At 40.3% G+C, this 19,349-nt stretch overlaps 1 protein-coding gene across 4 annotated transcripts in view; it reads right to left on the reverse strand.

The window, feature by feature from the left end:
- macrod2 (mono-ADP ribosylhydrolase 2) overlaps window positions 1–19,349 on the reverse strand; it is a 368,778-nt gene that overhangs the window by 76,909 nt on the left and 272,520 nt on the right. For all 4 annotated transcript variants that reach the window (XM_034551877.1, XM_034551874.1, XM_034551876.1 and 1 more), the window contains exon 8: window positions 10,024–10,097. In XM_034551877.1, the coding sequence (XP_034407768.1) occupies window positions 10,024–10,097 (74 nt within the window). The remainder of the gene's footprint in view (window positions 1–10,023; window positions 10,098–19,349) is intronic.

Consider the following 19,349-nt stretch of genomic DNA (forward strand, 5'->3'; position numbering starts at 1 on the left):
CGAAACTCTGTAAGGCATGGCATTTGTCCTCTTACGTGAAGGCGGTAGACAGTTAACTATTTTAACAGATTTTTATCGTTATTATAGACTGTGGACCCAACGACACGTGAGCGCGCCCGGCTGGGACAGAAATATATGCTTATGATCCTTATTCTTTTATTAAATACTTTATATTTTAAATTACTGGTCTCAGAACGTCTTTCAAAGCGCGGGAAGCTCAGAATTTCGGTTGAACTTAACATAATTCAGAAATTGGACCCATATCATCTTAGATCTATTTAAACACTGAAACTAATAGTATTTAACTACACCAACCTGAGGTCAGGGGAATCAAAGAGCACACATCATATTATCCAGAGTGAGCCAGATAATAAAATCCTCAGATCATAAAAGCCATAAAATCCCCATTCTGCTGCCTTGGGCCAAATGGCTGCCACTAATGTATTAGACTACATGGCATGCATTTGCACTGGTGCCAGAAAAGTAATTATCTGACAGAGAAAACTACACTGTAAAAAAGGATTTGAACAATAAGTCATGATAATGTATTTTTGTCATTTACTTCAACTTATCATGATAAGTTATACAATTACAACTCAATTGTATAAGTTGTCGGTAGTTCAACTCAGGTTTTTAAGCCAGTTCAATAAATTGTAAATTTCAAGAAGTCAATTGAACTTAATACTGTGAGTTATAATGATGGTTATGTCCAACAGTCAAAAACAAGTGCCAATAACCAAACGGCCACTTGAGAATTTAAAAGCGATTCAATTTCCATTAGACCCCATGTTAAATAGTCAAATTCTACCCAGAAATACAAATGCATACAGCCTACTCCAAAAAACAGTTTTATTCTCTTTAGCTAATTTGCCTCTTCAGGAACTGTTCAGGGGTGACTTTGTGTACAACTAATCCATTTACATTGTATTGAGGCTTATCCTGCATAACTTTAATAGGCGTTCACAACAAACGCGTTGCGAATATGTGAACGCCTATTAAAGTTATGTATAATCGACCGTACCAGGTCGCAAACTGCGAGCTGCCTGTCAGCTCAGCTGCATCACTAACCAATGGAAAACCAGACGGCGAACTAACCTAAACCACGCGGCGGATCAATACGTTTTTGACAGCCGGATCACAAACGTGACCTGGACACTACCACGCAGTACGTAGGTTCAGCGAACCAAGTGGCGGATGAATATCGTTAGCTAGCGAGACGATGTACGTGAGTCGACCCTGGACATGCGGCGCGACAGCTCGGAAAGAGAAAGCCCCAGTGAGGTGAGTGACTCCATCAGCAATATCATTCAACCCAATAAGTAAATGTAAAGAAAGTACCTGCTGTCATGTTAATATATTGTCTGTAAATGTATGATGCTTAAGCTTTGTTTAATGCGGGTGGTTCAGTATGGAAAATAGTCCAGTGTTAGCTAACATTAGTTTTTAATAGTCACATTTGAGCCGCGTAAACCCCGATAACCGGTTTAATTGGACCCGGAAACGACAGAAAGGTTGATTAACAATAGTTTCAATCAATTATAATATTTCAGAGGACATTTAGAAAAATGTAATTTAAAGCTAACGTAATGTTTTTAGCCAGCTTCTCAATGTAACTTAGCTTAGCAACAGGACTGTCTCCAGGACAGTTTGCTACGGTCAGTTTATGGACTATTTGTGGTGTGGCTAAAATATCAGTAGCTAATATAAGAACATTTAAAACCTAATTAAATTAAATTAATATTTTAATCTTTTTGTATTTGTGCTGGCAGGCTAATGCTTTTGTCAAAACATGCCTCGAAAACGGGACCTCGTTATCTAGCCAGTTAGCTAGCTAGCTTAAGTTAAGGTTTGCACTAACCTACTTATTTGAAGATAATTAGCTCGCTAGTAGCTTTGGCAAGCTATCTGAGTTCGCGCCACTTTCGCGTGCTTATGAATTGACGTCATGAATTCCAGTCTTGAAGCTCCGCCTCCTTCAATAATGCTGACGCTAAAATATTAGATTTGAATTATTTAAAAAGCATTAGTAGATATTCTAGGCATAAAATATAGTGCAGCAATATAAGATACTAATAAAATATATAACATGTTACTAAAATGAAGTTAATAAGAATAAATTCAAATGCTAAATATACAATGTAACAATGTCTGGACGGGTGGTTTAAAGTTAAAGTGTAACATTGGTTGTGTACATTGTAAAGTGATGAATAAAACGTGAATGCTTTTATCATTTTAAAACCTGTTATTCATCAAAATGATACTGTTAGGAAAATAGATTTGTAATCCAAATGACAAATTCACTTGGCTTATGATTTTGTTATTTTAAAAAAACTCACCATAGGTTATGGAAACTACCTTTTGTTCCTAAGATCATAATTGTTTGTCCTATTACTGTGCAGTTTACTCTTTTAATCAAGTTTGCAGTTCATATGACTAATGGTTTTGCTATATTATGTTATTGATTGTGTTTCTGTGTTTCAGGTGCAGATGGTTTGGTCATTGAAGTTTGGTTGCTGTTGATGAAGTGGAGTTGTAAGTTCTGCAGTTTTGCCTCATACAATGAAAAAACAATTGTGAGTCATTACAAAGACAATCATGGACGTGGAAGACGGGGTTTCAGCTGTATATACCCAAACTGTCTAACATTTTTCCAATCTTATGTGGAATTTACGCAGCATCTAAAGGAGCACAAGAAAGCAACCAATCCAGTTGCTAAAATTCGCTGTGAACTTTGTACATTTTCAGCACCAAGCAACATCAAACAATACTTTCTTCATTTAAAGAGACATTTGGGAAAGAGAGAGACTGTGAATTGCCCATTTGTGGGATGCTTTTTTAAATCTAGGGTATTCTCAACTCAAACAAAGTTCTCAGCTACAACTTATAAAAAAAAGGACTCATTAGCTAGATCCTGTCAGTTGTTCCTGTTGTATTTAATGTTCTTTGTGAATAATTATGTTTAACCACATTGTGGAAGTTGTTTTAATGTAAAATAAATTTGTTTTGATGCAAAAAAATAAATATGATTTTTGCCACAAGATTCTGTGTTTCTTATAACTATAAATTGTCATTTGAAAATGCATACGTTTAGGTAATATTAACTAGGAAAGTTATGTCAAAACGTCCTTTTAACTTAAATAAGAGAGTTGAAATCATTAGTTGGATAAGTGAACAGAATGCATGATAATAAGTGAAATATATTTTTAACCTGCATTGTTAAGTTGACACTACTTATTTGGACAAGTGAACAGAATGCATGATAATAAGTTGTATATCTTTTGAACTTGCATTGTTAAGTTGAATAAACATGTACTATTCAGTCATGTGAACTTACATAGAGCAATCCGAAGCTAAAGTCAACTAAAAATCATAAGTTGTAGCAAATTGTAAATCCAATTTGACTCTACTTGAAAGTTTAAGGCAGCAATTGAACTTATGTTTTTAAGTTGAACCACATTGATTTTTATTAGTGTAATAAGGCACACACACACTCTCTCTCTCTCTCTCTAAAGCATGTATATGGCCAAATCTGCAGGTGTTTGATGGAGAGGTTGAAGAAAGAATAGTTATATCAGTTTAAACTGTGCTTCTCCATCCACACGAGACACAAGTACAGTATGCTGATGCAGAGTCAAGTGTTTAGTCATGCTCTCAGCTCCTGGTCTGGCCGTATCTCCCTGATGCTCAGTCACAGCAAACGATTCAAAGTGGCTAGACACTGACTTCAAAAGGCCAGCACTGCCTTTGAACACAATGCCAGTTGTACAAATCATCAGCGGCACATCGGCATCCTCCAGGCATGCGAGGAGCAAATTTGTGCCTCTCTTGGCTGCAGATGCGACACTTGGCAAAGTCTTTTCATTAGATACTAGACAATAAAAACACCATGAAAAGGCATTGCAGCAACAGAGAGCTAAAGTACAGCCCACTCAGTGGGTTTCATCACTTCAAGCTGAATTTAGTTTTCAGTCCATGCTGTAATCTAAAGGTGTATCTACAACTGTACTGGATAGTGACATGTAAACACATGCCATTTTAACCAAGAGAAAGCAATAGTGTTTTTGTTAGATTTTCCTTACTATTTTTAGTATTTTTATTACATAGCAAGGGCAGGAAAAGGGAAATTTGTAAATGCATGACAACAGCAACAATGACAGTAAATTGAAGGGAAAAAATATGATGTCATCAATAGAAAGTATAACAGTCATATGACCAGTTTACATACATTATTTACTGTATGTGAGGTGAAACAATTAGTGATACAATATAAAAAAAACGTGTTCATAAATTAATCCTTGTAGTCAAGTTTAAGCGAAAATGCCCAAATTGCACTCTTTCCTGCCTTTATTTGCGCTTTTGACTGTTTGTCAGACCAAACGAGACATTTGAATATGTCAATTTTTGGTTTTGCCAGAAATGATACCAGTTAAAATGCATTCTATAGATCTGTTTAACAGACTACATTCCTCAGCCGTAAAATCTGTCTCAATGCCCCTGTAGTCCAATTACTGGTCCCAGATTCTGTAAGAAAAATAATAAATGTTTGTCTTTCAGAGTTGAAGAAAAAAAACCTCAACAAGTTTTCAGCCATTGATTCAAGGAAGATTTGTATCTGTAGTCCAGAGACTCAATATACTTAAACCGTATATTTTTTTTTTGTCTTATAATAAATACATATTACATATACATGTATGAAATTTGTCCTCTACATTTTACCCATCCTTAATTATTAAGGAGCAATGGGCTGCTATGCAGTGTCTTGCTCAAGGACACTTCGACATGCAACTAATGGGGAGAGCGGGGATCAAACCAGGTTCTGGTTACGACCACTCATCCCCATGAGCTACAGCCGCCCCTGTATACTGGTTATTGTGGGTGGCAGGACAATAGAATATGCAGTAAATGTGAACCTCCAAAAGTCTGCGGTAACTCATCATCGATGCCGATTACTCAATCATTAACAGGAGCATTTAATGATTTTGCCTGACTGTGTAAAACCTCAGAATAGATTCACCATAAACATGAGCAGGCTGTTCGCATACATCTTATCAGTCTGTTATATCTACTGTGGGGCCCAACTTCCATGTTGCTATCAAAACCTCATGAGAGATGCAGCTGAATACTAAAGAAATAGTCCCTTTTATTTTGGCAATAATAGAGGTGCACAGTTTATACTGCCCCTTAATATAACATGCATTATTATGCTTCAGCTTTTAGACAGAGCGATGAAAGAAATCTTGCATTTAAAACCCACTGTCTGGATGTGGCTAATGGAACAGAACTGCTGGCTTAAAAGAAATGGTGGTCTTTGAATCTGTATTCTCCTTGTGTTTGAGGCAACTCATTATCATTATAAGCCCCATGTATAGACGGTGATTAACAAGCACAAGAGCACATACGCATGTGGTTTACTGTCTGCTTACCATGCCTGTTTGATAAAGCTGGTCACAATACTCAAAAATGTGATTCACATTTTCTAAAGGGGAACAGCACAATATTGCCCTGATAACAGAAACCATCCATCTTATTCAGCTGAATGACAATAAATGCCTCATAGCTCCATCTGCCAAAACCCAGACAGCCTCCTTAACTGAGATCCATTCACATAGAAAACAACAATCATACAAAACATACACCATACTGTATTTATTCCTAATAGTCACTTGACATTTGTCTCCGGCCCTGGATTAAGATGGGATTTATTATCAGGTGTCCTAAATGATAAATGTTACTATGGTAAACAGATCATTCACAGAACAGGAAAAGGGATGTAAACACCTGTTTTGGGAGCGTCATTGGCACAGTGGAGTGCTTGATACCAAACCCCAAACCAGAGTGATGTTGAAAGGTGAAATCTCTACACATCAATTTTGTCCTGAGCAGCACAGTGCAGCAGAGTTTATTACAAACTACCAATCTGTCTCAAGGGCTCAGAATGTGTCAGTGATGCTGGGCTGCTGGGACCTTGAAAAGCTTCATTAAAAAGCGTGGCCATCCATAGCACATCCGTGGCAGCCAAATAAAGTGTCAGACCACGTTTTCCATCTGCAGATTAGACCTGTGTAAATGTGAATTAAACAAAATTAGAACTGAAAATAAAAAATAAGCTAAAGCCAGATGAGTGGAGGGATGTGAGGGCTGTGAGCAGGAGGAAACTGCTCCAATACCACATGGAGAACTGGTTGTGTTGGGTTGTACCTGTTTCTGTATCTGCAGCCTTCAATTTTGAAAAGAATAGAGCCTTCTGGTCTGCTGTTTACACATACAGTACCATACACACATTCTATTTCATTTATCAGTGCGGTAGATACAGGGAGGTAGAGGCCAAACTCCCTTATTCTTTCATCTATTGTGATGTGAAGGATCATTCCTGAACTCAGGTCTCTTTAGATTAAAGGATCTCTTCTCCTTTACCACAACGGGGCTGTTTATTCTTCCACAATGGAAGTCCATGCTTTTAAGAAAGAATTTCACACTGGCATTGGGCCCTTTGTGTGCTGGTGAGTGCATCAGTGCTACAGAGTGCTGGCCTGAGAAATAAACTCATTGCTAATCAATCATGTAGTGTCTTCTTGTTCTCCCACTGTCCTTGCACGCACACACTGTATGTACACAAAGTCCAAAGCCATTTGATGTAACAGTGCCCTGAGACCTCACACCCACATGTCTGCACATTTCAGTGGATAATTACACTCCAATTGCTTAGTGTGGGACTACAACCTGACAAACTCACATGGACAGTGTCTCAACTGGATAACCACCAATGGAAGAATAATTCACATGTTTTACTTAAAAGGAGCAGTGTGTAGGATTTAAGGGTTTCTACAGTAGCTAAGAATGGACACACCCTGAGGGTTGATAAGTACTTTCATGTTTTCCTTACGTTCCCCTGAGTCCACCGGAGCTCTCCGACTCACTTGGAAAGCGAGATGAGTAGAGGGGTCTTCAGATGGTTGCAATCTGCAACATCATCGCTAGCTCAGATGTGGAGAGGGTCCCGATGGGTTTACGCCATTAGTGTACAAATGAGTGAATAATGACATGTGTGCAGAGCTTTGAGTGGTCGAAAAACTAGAACAACAAAAGCAAGTCCATTAACCCAAAATCTTACACACAAGTAGAAGCAGCAATACCACACTGTAGACATACTGGTCCAGGTAACTGCATGATGGATGATGTGTATGAAGGATGTTAAAATTAATGGCTAGTACTTGTACGGGTTACTGCATAAAGCGTGTCAATAATGACTATGCTTGTCCACCACTGTGGATAACATGCGCACACATAAAGTGCTGGACATGCACAGCCAATGCTATCAAGTAAGAGTGTGTGTCCATATGGTGTGTTATGGTGGGGGGCTGTGGCCTGCACTCTGCCACCCCAGTGTGTTAGATTCTCAGCCAGCCCATTGTACTGACATTTTAGCCACAATAGCACAGTATCTTCCCCAAAGCGGAGCCCTTATCATGGCCCTGAAATGACTCGTCTCTGTGGACGCCCACAACACATGCTCCTCTGGGTCGAGTGCACATAGAGCGGTGCAATCTAGTCCTATTGTTCCATGCATGATAGACTGGGCTTCAAACCTCTCATTCTCGCTCTATCTTTAGAAAACTAGTTGCAATCTGTGATATGACGTACTGTAGCAATGCAGAACCTTTGCAAGCATGTTGATGATACAGCGTGCAATATCTCATCTCTTTCTCAACCTTTGAATAGAGAAAATAAAGAAAACAACAATTTGTACAACATATTACAAAACTATTTTGTAGAACATTCATAGCTTTTATTCCCAATCTATTTACTGACTGCAAGGTCTGAATGAGACATGCAGTCGGCTAATAACTTCCTTGTGAGTTGACACAAAGCCTGCAACAGTCAGTTATCAATCAGGTTGACATAAATGGTGCAGTGATAAATTGCTTTTATAAACATATCAGACAAAGCAGGTGGGATTCATCTTCACATTTAGTGTGCAATGTAATGCTAAAGCAGCTAATAGAGAATACATTGAGCCTTTCCTTTAGGCATTATTAGAATTTTACTTAAATTCTCTATTTATGTCTGGTAAAGATTAACTGACATAATTACTTATAATATTTTTTTTTTTTAACATCCACCTCCTTTTTAGAAAGCTGTTTTGGGATGCACTAAGAGTAACCACTAAGCAATGGTGAGTGAATACAAATTGAAGGGGAAAATCTCCTACTTCAGTGCATGTTGTTCTGTGGTTTGATCGGAAGACTTTCCAATGTAATACTGCTGTGCTTCTGGGTAAAACGTAGCACTTTATTCTCTCTGATCTTGTTAAAAGCTCATTCACTCCTGGTGTAGTTATAGTTAAAGATCCACTGCTTGTGCTTGCAGAGCTTTGGCAAATAGTGTTCAGGGAAGACGTCTTCCCCTTTCTGTGAATTGCAATATTTCCCACCTCATCTACCGACACCAGAGACAGCTATCAGTCAATGCATCACAGAATGGTCTCTTATGCGCGGCAGCGAAGCCTTCATATGGCAGTAGCAATCCTTGGGTGTGGAACAACACCACCACAAAAGTCAGCTTTGCACATTAGCTCGTTATTTACAGTCAGCAATAAGCTATAGAAAACCTTCTTTACGCCAGAGTGTTGATGGATTCCCCAAGTTCATGTTATAGCAATCATCAGGAAGGGAACAAGTGTCGCAAACATCGCACATCAACTGCAAAGTAATCCAGCAGCTCAGAATCATTTGGCTGCCTGTTCACAACATCCATAACACCAGCTGAGGGATGTTGTAGCACATCAAGCTGCGAGCTATATAAAACACCTCAATCCACAGTGACAGATATAAACAGTGCTACAGTTAACAGAGATGACCCCCGAAGGTTACCATTACTCACTCGCTCACAAACTGATGCATGTCCTGTACAAACAGCCTCCTGACAACATTCCATCATCACAAACTGTAAAGATATAAGAGGCTGATTAACCCTTTTAAAACATGTCACATATAATAATGCTGCTGTAAAAGCATTGTGTATGAAACGTACTCATAATTGCTGGTGTTGCAACTAGTCCTTAGATTAATTTGGTCATTACAAAAGTTTCACATATAGTTTGACCTTGTTAATTATTGCTGATAGTGTACATGAGAAGGGGGAAGCACAACATATGACATTAATTGATTTACTTTTCTGGTCTGACATCAAAGCCACATAGTAAATTAACTTTAGAAACTAGCACACGGTCTTGTGTGGACAATTAGACAGCAGCGTTGGCTTCTTTGTGGTAAAGATCTTTGGAGCAGCCCCGCAGCTCAATATTCTTTAGAGTAAAAATGTCTACATCCGTTTTCACAATGTCTTTGTGATGAGACTACTTTTCTACTCACCTAAACACTCACAACTTGAAGATAATCATCTCTTTTTCAGATTATACCATTACCCTTGCTTTTCGCTTTAGGAGTGGTTTGTAGCAGTACAGTAAAATTGATACGATCATGTCACTTTCCCTTCATATACTTGTACTTACTGTTTACTGTTTTTGCTGGGGGGAGCCTGAGCTCTTAGATTTGTATTGCCAACTACTGCTTCTCTATAATTGTTGTGCATATGATATACAAGAACTGAATATTGAAACTTGAATTGGTATTTCCAGAGTACTCAAGCTTTCAGTCCTTGGAAGGCATCATTATAATTCATCTAATACAAAACAAATTTCTGATGATTTTATCTGCTGTATGTTTTTCTGAGTTTAATATCTTTCCCCAGCATAGACTAATTAAACATTCAACAGACCATTTACGCCCTCATTAGTCTCAGACTGGCTTTTAATTTGCTATGCATTCAGACCACAAACTAAATGGGTGATCAAGCAAGGTCTAATACAGAGATGCATGATAATTAGTGTTCTGTGATTCAGCTGTGGTCCAATCAACTCCGCTCACAGAAAAGCATAACATAGACAGTGCCAGCACTAAAGGACAGGTGACTTCAGATTGACAGCTATTTGTTTTGAACATGCATTAGCCTGCCATGTCCTACCTTATCCGGATTCTCTTCGATCCAGCTCTTTACGGTGTTCAGAGCAATGCCAGCTGCAGGCTCATTTGGAAAGCCTAGAAGAGAGGGGGAAAAAACAGTGTTAATACTAGTTGTATCCAACATGCATATGCGAGAGGGAGACAAAAACAGACATGCAAACAGGCAGACAAACCGATATCTCCACAGGTAACAGCATTTCTCTTAAATCAATGGAAAGCAGCACAAGCTGTTCGTCTCTGGTAGATGAGACCAGCTGTCTGATAAATTCCTGTAGACTTTTGTTGCCAGATGCATAGTGTTGGGAAAACACATACAGAAATATTCAGGGGGCACAAAGTGTGGATACAAGCTTCATATTTATACATCACACCCTCACTCACTACCGCCTCAGGGAGAACTGATTCATGTTGTGTCTTTAGGGGGGGAAATTACTCATGGAAGTGTGTAATTTCAAACTCACACTACCCTATTTTAACCAGAATGAACATGTAGTAGGTTAGTGCGGCTAAGAAACAATGTAGCTAACTAGTGTGTTAATTACAACCGTTTTGCCTGCTGAGGAGTCCTTACACAGTGTTAACACAATGTATCGATCTGAACACACAAATTGCAGTTTGATTAATTTTTAATAAGGCCAGCTGAGGACTCTGCTGGATGCTGATCTCAAGATAATTTGCTGCCACTATAGAGAACTTCCCAAGACACAACACTTAGGAGTGAGCTATTGACTGTAAAGGCCCTTGAGCCAGCCTTGCTACAGCTGGAGAGTATATAAGCCATTACTAAAAGCCCAACAATCTTATACTCTGTCACAGAGAAGTATTTCAGTTTGAAGTAATTGCAGTTGAGTTTGGTCTTTTGTGCCTTTCACAAAACTTGACAAAAGCATTTTATTCTAAAGCCTCGGTACAAATATCTGCAGAGCTAGTATGAAGTTGCCGTGCAGGTAGAAGCTAAACATTGTAAAGTTAGGCCCAGAAGCTGAGAAACAAACATCATTTTATCAGTCCTGACTCCTGAGTGAGCCAGCTCACGTTTGTAAACGTTCAGCTCTCTCATATTATAACCTTTGACCTCCATAAGGGACCACAGGTTGCGGTGGCACCGTCTTCCTACAACGACAGAGGTCGAGACCTCAATTTCATCCCACATCAACTGATACAAGGGCCACGCCACAGTTGCAGCCTGTTGGTTATTGCATGGGTCGTATTCTCAAATATCTTTTCTTTTCCCGGGGTCATCGCCGCCACTATAACATACTTTGACCTGTGAAACAGGCTTACAAGTACTGCAACGACACCTAGCCTTTAAGGTGGATGGAAAGAGAAATGAAAAGCCACAAAGATCTAGCCTAACATTTCCGGAATTCTTTTACTTCTCACTTGCTGTCAAAGCCTCTCAATAACTATTCCATAAATGCTTTAAATCTACTGCCTTGACAACTCTCACCTATCTGACTGTCTTTGATTTCTTTCTCTTTCTGTTTTTCTTCTCCTACCCCTTCCCAGCCTGACAGGAGTGGTTGAGTTACACTGAGAAGAGGAGAGAAGCTGAATGCTGCCGAGCCCTGGCTGAGGCCCCGTTCCAGCACTGGGTGGAGCGAGATGTGAGCTGCATACCAGCCAGCAGTGACAGCCAGTCTGCTCCTATGGCTCTGTTGGGCAGTGTCTGCAGACAGCACATGGCCCGTTCACGGCTCCTGCCCTTCAAAAGCTGCCCCCAGAGCTATGTGCTCAGAACCTAATCCAGCATGCCAAATCAGTTTGCAGGTCACCTGACTCCTCTTGTCTCCCAAACACACTTAACCTTTTCAGTGATATCACTTTGTCTGGTGATGTTTCCTTTTTAAAATCTGTTTCCACACGTATGCAGGTGTACCGGCACTCCAACTCACACGTCAAGTAACGTAGGCCAACAGATGTGCGGAAAATGAAAAATCTGAGAAAAAAATATCCGCAGAGATAGGACCAGCTGTTTAGAAAGAGCACACACAGCGGGGAGAGGTGTCAGCGAAGTAAGCACAAAAACAAAATCAAATAAATGAGCAAATTATAATAAAAAGTCAGGACCCGTCTTTGTGCTCTCCACCTTACGAAAGCTAAAAACAGGTCTTAGTGATAATATTAGGTAATTCTGGTCACCAGCAGTGGGTGGACAGCATTGAGTCTATTTAATCTATTCAGTGTGGAGTTTCTACAAATGCTCTATTGATTTGAGAGCAATACCTATTAATCATAGCAGGGCTGAATGGAGAGAGAGAGAGGTGAAAAGAGGGAAGCTGTAGAACCATTGAAGAAGATAACAGGAAAGTAAAATGATAGATGTAAACAAACATTGGAAAAGAGATGACATAAAGAGGGGTAGATGGAAAGCTGCAATAAGGGGGTCAGTGCAGCTCGGGGCAGCCTGCCAAAAGAACTCTGCTCGACAGGAACATCAACGGCCCAAGGTCAAAAGCAGTGGTTTGAGTGCATCGGCTTCTCTCTTTCTCATCATTTGTCTCCTTCACAGCATCCACTACCTTTACCTCTTCTCTCTTTGCCCCTGTCATCTTGGCCAAGTATGTTTATATGTTTAAAAACAGCTACAATACAATAACTGGAATCACTCCCGTCAACTCTCTTGGCCACACCAGTCACAGGAGTTCAATATACTGATGTTCAGAAAAGGATTGAGTGGGCTGACTCTTTTATATGTTCAAGTACACAAAAAATGATATATCCAGTGCTTTACTTCTACGTCTCCTCTCAACAACCTCATTCTCGTTGTGTGGAGGGTTCAGTGAAAGCTAATCTATCAGGAGGTGGAGAGCTGGCCCTCAGGCGCAGTGATGGTGGGCCCTCCAGGGTCCCTGCTCTGCTTGGCTCGGCTCTCTCCTATACTGGGAATATGGCCGTGAGGCGCACTGATGGGATATGTGCAGCGCAGCGCCGCTGATGAGGACTCAGGTGGTGCAGTGTTATTTCTGCTGAAGGCTCCTGTACTTCATCACCAGGCAGAGCGCAGCATCCAGACAGAGAGGGGGAAATAGACTATGGCACGTGCCATGTGGAAACAAAGGGTTAAGGTGGCACAGTGCGTTTACATAATGTTTGCATATAAGCATCTGGCGATGTTGACAGTAGTTATGGGTTCAGCAACCACAACAAATGTCCCTTAGTGAATAGGGAGAATTAAGTTCATGAAACCTGAGAAGACTGGAGGTCTTTTTTCAGTTTGTTCATCCCTTTGATCCATTTTGTGGCACAATTAAAAAGCATGTGAAAATGATGTGAGACAGGTGACTTTGTTTCATTTGCTTTTAAATAAAAGGTACATTTTTATTCATATCTCCATGTCAGCCCAGTGAGTTAAGCCAAAGAAAAGATCCATCTTAAAACAGAATTCAAATATTGTATTTCTATGATCTTGGGCATGGAGGACCTTTGTTAATATGAAGGAAAAAGAGAGCAGACTCTAATCTCTGATGCAACCAAGAGACATTGTCTCTGGCACCTCTCTAAGACATTTGTAAAATACCGTCATGAACACTTTTGCTCGAACGTGGGTGACTTTCAAGGATTTTGGTTTTATGAATAGAAACCAGGGGAACATCACTGCTTTGGTTAAAGTAAAAATATATACGTGGTCACTTAATTCATCATGAAACAGTACCCAATTTACATCACAGATAAATCTGGCTTGACTCTGTGAAAGTTGGCTAAAAAGGTTAATGTTCAAAAATTTCCACTGAACTGAAACGTAGGAAAAACTACATAAATGTGGACTTTGCTTGAGGGACATTTTTGCTTTAAGAACAAGCAAGCCCATTGCTCTCTCTTTTGCCAGCATGGCAACTCTTTCATATCCTAAGAGTTAACTTTCACAACAAACCTGTGTAGCTAAGGTGTTTTGCTGAGAAGGAATGAGGAGCTGCTACCCAGATATAGCGAGTAGGGGTAAGCCAACACGTGGAATATACTATGATACATTTCCAGTCTGTTTCAAATATATAGGTAGGCTTTATAGGGACATAGTGCAGACCACACCAGTTTTGTTTTTCCTGAGTGAGCTTATATTGTAAAGAGGATACCACAACCTGCTGTTAATTTTGGTATTTATCATATGATATTGTTGTGGCTTTTCTTTCTTCCTTTGAGCACTTTTGTGCAAGAGTATGTGGCTTGATAGACATATGCTGACAGCATTCTAGAAATATATAAAGTACAGCTTTTCTCCTCTTGAGGAAAGAATCGTATCATTGGTCCCACTTTGCTACCCTCAGTTGCGGTTGGTCAAGTTCAACACTCGTCATTCATTTTGATGAGCTGTCTTCCTTGAAGCAGCATATAGCTCAAGGCTGAGGTATCTGGCACTCGTAAATTTACCACAGGTGTTGAAAACATAAAGATAGGAAACATAAAATGCCAATGTTTATCAGACTTTGAAAGGTATTTAAGAAAGATTTAGCATGTAATTTAATTTTACAATTGTTGCCTAGAAACATCTTTAAAGATCTATGAAGAAATCTTCCTTTTAATAAAGACCCTTAATATAACAGACAAGCATCATCGAATAATTTCAGCACGATATAATACAAAATAGATTAGATGATTGTGGTTTTGGCAGCAGGAGAAAATCATTAAGTGCAGCACAGCTGATGGCTGCTCTAGTTGAGGGCAGCAGCCCTGTGTGTTCATCTGAAAAGGGAGGGGGAAAGAGGGTTGCCACCCCATCAAGGCCCAGAGGAGAGGTGAGGTGACCCGGGGTGGAGGACAGAGTAGCGCCCCAGGACTCTAGACGCCAAAGAGTGGGTGTCAAATGGTCCGGAGTGCCGCTCTACACCAACACTGGGACACAGCAGGGCTGTGACCATGACCGACTTTGCAGCCCACAGAAGGAGACAGAGACAAAGAGCGATGGGAGGGTGCTGTGTAAGGAAGACAGGCAGAAAAAGAGGTAGGAAGAAAAAGAGCAGCCTCCGTGGCACAACAGATGATGACCTTCCTTGGAAACATTCCATTTAGGTGATGCCATGCTTTGTCCTACATGCTAAAATTAGCACCTGACATTTCACTTTTTAAAAAACATCCTGAAGAGTGTTTCATAAAAGTGTAATGCTCAACCAAGTTTCTCAAAGGCCGAAATCTATTGTCCTGTGGGCTGGAAGTATTTTTACATTTGGGCAATGTGTCTGATTGTGAGGGCATCCATGAAAATGGTAGAGGAAGGCTATTGTTTGAGTACAATGCACAGTGTGTGACTCAGTTAAATGGGCTACGAAGCTCCTGCTCCCTCCGAGCACACACTCTGCTACCCACTGATACAGCACATTGCTCCTATGTACCTTGAAATTCCCAACCCAGCTAGGCTAAGCTCCCCGTAGTAAACCCTAGGTTTTAAGAGGAGGGGGGACTTGCCCAGGCCATCTTTGGCAAGCTAGCAGCGAGCCATCACTGTCAAGAGATAAGGTGCCTTGAATGTCTCTAGCCTTCCTAATCCTGGACAGGGGGGAAGAGAGCAGGAGTGTGATGCAGGCTGGATGAATTTTTTTTTTTAGCTGCTTGATACCTTTGATCTGGACAGTACAGCAGAATGGACATACCAGTAGAGCTTGGGTGGATTACATATTACATCTGCAGATCTCCCACAGTCACCAGTCAGTGCAAAAACTTCTCTGTCAACAATCCTCAGATCTGTCACAGAGACAGATGAGTCAAAGGTGGAGGGTAGAGAGTGAGCAGGGAGATATTTGTCCTGAGCAGTTGCATTGACGTGTTGTGGGATTGTTTGATAGGGTTATAAATGCATGTGTGCCACGCCATCTGTCAGGTAAGTAGTATACTTAATGTTCATGTCTTATGCCTTGTGCCAGTGAGCTTTCTGCTCTGTGTTTAGATGGATCTCAGCAAACGCCTCCTAAACTGTACAGCTCATGACAAGGCTTTTGGAAAGTGCTCTTTCAGCTGCAGCGGAGATGTGATCTCAACAAGGCTAAATTGTTAACATTGCATCTTGAAATGGGATTTTTATGTAAGTTGCAAGTATTTCAGCCTGTGTGTGTGGGGGGGGAGACACTACAATGGACGAGAGAATGTACGGGAGGTACAATGGGAGAGAAAGGGATACAAAAAGAGAATATGACCTCCTGGTAGTTGGCCGCTTGGCACTGATCTTCTGAGACATTGAGAGGTGCCTCCACTTTGGAAGGAATAATCCATTTAAACGGGGGTCACATGGCTGTGATTGATGTGCAAACAGCAGCAGCACTTAATAACCTCTACCATGCTGGGTGACCCTGTGGCCCACTGTGGGCACCAGTTTGTTTATGGGTGGTACCTCCGACACACTATCCGTGCAGAAATTCTGTTGTGGCTAATGGGCCGGACTGAGGGATTGGACTGTCAGCGCAGTGTGAGCCCTCATTTTTCTTTTCATGCGTCTAAGGTACCCCATGCGCACCTCTGCTACACCCAACCTCCCTGTTCTGCCATCATCTGTCAATGGTGACTGAGTCTCTTGGAATATGGAGGCGTGAGAGAGAGTGTCAATTAGCATTAGCTTTTCTGACAAATCTTTTTTCTCACCACAAGGCCCTTGGATAACTCATTCCTGATTCCTCTTTGTGACAATGTTGGAGGCACAGGATTTGTTTTTCGACAACAATTCAAGTGTGAAATGGGTCAAGCACATGTTCGTAAGTATAGTACCTGGGTGCATGACTGTGTGCACATATTAAACTATGGCTATATCTATGTGTATTCTATAGAGACAGAGAGAAAGACAGATAGAGAGAAAGAGAAGGATCGGAATGACGTGCCTCTCACACTAAAATACTTTTGTTTACATTGCTGAAATGGAAGTTGACTTTAAAGGTTATCTGAAATGTACAGAAAATGTCCAAATGCCTGACAAGAGAGCAGGGCGCCTTTGAGAATATGGCAGTACTCAAGGGGCACCGGGAGGAGTCCTACAGAATAACACCACAGCACGGTACTATGCTATAGTTCCTTTGAAAGTCCCTCCTCTATTTGCCCTCTGTGTGAAAATCTTGCCATCTTAATCAGCGGTATTGTTCTGTGCAGATGCAGTTATGGGAAGCGCTAAGCGCTAAGCCATTTATTGAACAGGCTGTTTAATCCCCCACTGCTGCATACTTTGGCTCTGCACAAGCCTCCCCCTTTGATGTGAGGGGTGCGTCGAGTGGAGCGCTATGACGGGCTCCTACTGGCAATGCAGCACAGGGCACCGGAGTGAATAGCGATAAGCAACGTAGAGTACAAACAGTGACCCTCTTCCCCCTCCATGCATTTGGCCTGCCTTTGTGTCACTACAATAGAGCTGTTTCACTCTAAAATACCACATATTCATTCTGAAAATAGATCTGTACGTATCCATCACTTGACATTCTTCATTTCATTTCTTTAATTAGATCTGTAAAAGTCAACAACTCTAAATGTACTTTAACATGTACTTTAAAAGCAAAACTTAAAAACGAGTCAGACACTTACGAATCAATCCTAACAACTCAGACACTAACGAGTCAATCCTAACAACTCAGACACTAACGAGTTAATCCTAACAATTCAGACACTAACGAGTCAATCCTTACAATTCAGACACTAAGGAGACAATCCTAACAACTCAGACACTTACGATTCAATCCTAACAACTCAGACACTAACGAGTCAAGCCTAACAACTCAGACACTAACGAGTTAATCCTAACAATTCAGACACTAACGAGTCAATCCTAACAACTCAGACACTAACGAGTTAATCCTAACAACTCAGGCACTAACAAATTAATCCTAACAAATCCGACACTAACGAGTCAATCCTAACAACTCAGACACTAACGAGTTAATCCTAACAACTCAGGCACTAACGAGTTAATCCTAACAACTCAGACACTAACGAGTTAATCCTAACAATTCAGACACTAACGAGTCAATCCTTACAATTCAGACACTAAGGAGACAATCCTAACAACTCAGACACTAACGAGTCAATCCTAACAACTCAGACACTAACGAGTTAATCCTAACAACTCAGGCACTAACGAGTTAATCCTAACAATTCCGACACTAACGAGTCAATCCTAACAACTCAGACACTAACGAGTTAATCCTAACAATTCAGACACTTACGAGTCAATCCTTACAATTCAGACACTAAGGAGACAATCCTAACAATTCAGACACTAACGAGTCAATCCTTACAATTCAGACACTAAGGAGACAATCCTAACAACTTAGACACTAACGAGTCAATCCTAAAAATTCAGACACTAACGAGTCAATCCTAACCTAACATTTCCGACGCTAACGAGTCAGACACTAACAAGTCAGAAACTAACAGGTCAGACAAATTGTAAAGCCCCTTGAAGGAAATTTATGATTTGTGGTAGAGGAATTAATTAAATTGATTTGACTTGATTTGACTGTGAGTTCACACCAATTTGTGTGCTGGCAAACTAACGTTAACAGAAACAAGTGACAATGCAACATAAAGCCATTCAAATGAATGGAAAATTTGCTGGAGGAATTTATTTTGCAAGAAAGGATAATATGAGAAGAGGGAATGTATGTTGCAGAAATGACGGCTCTACTTATCATGACTGTAAAAGAGACATAAGGAAGCGATGAAATTAAAAGAAATTAAAACATCTGCCCCTCTTATCATTAACACTTCAGTAATAGCCCTTTTGAGATGCACACATTGATAAGTGGCAGAAAACAGACCATTTTGCAGAGGGAGATGGTGAGGAGAAATGATTGGGAGTTGCATATAAGCAGTAACTGGAAAATGTTCAGTCACCCGAGAGGGAAGAGTTCTTCTGCAGCCCAGAATATAATTATAAACATCTAGTGATTTATAAGCCTGAGGGCTCTCTTTAGTACACACACACCAAGCTTAGCTAACAAGTGTATGCTATGCTATATATCACGATGCGTGGCCACTTAGACTATCTCAAACGCATTCACATGCATGGAAGTTTAAATGAGCTGACTGTGTTTTTACATATAGACCTGCAGATGTATGGTGGTTCCATCCGTCTTGAATAGACAAACAGCTTGTTGAACTTAAGTGCATCATAATTAGCTATTTCTATTTTTCTGCTTCCTTATTAAAGTATGTTAATAATGTGGTAGATGCTTTTTGCCCAGAAATTGGGTCGAAAAGAAAATGAAAATAGTTAAATGAAGTGTGTTTATCGCTGGTTGATAAGCATTTTGTCGAGTTCTATAATTAGTGATTTTCTAATCAGTAAGTATGTATGTTGTGTGTTGATAAAGGAGGAAGAGTAATGAATGGAGATTGCATGACTTTGTTTGGCTTTTTGTT

Source organism: Cyclopterus lumpus, chromosome 15 (assembly GCF_009769545.1).
Source record: "Cyclopterus lumpus isolate fCycLum1 chromosome 15, fCycLum1.pri, whole genome shotgun sequence".
Taxonomy (NCBI): domain Eukaryota; kingdom Metazoa; phylum Chordata; class Actinopteri; order Perciformes; family Cyclopteridae; genus Cyclopterus; species Cyclopterus lumpus.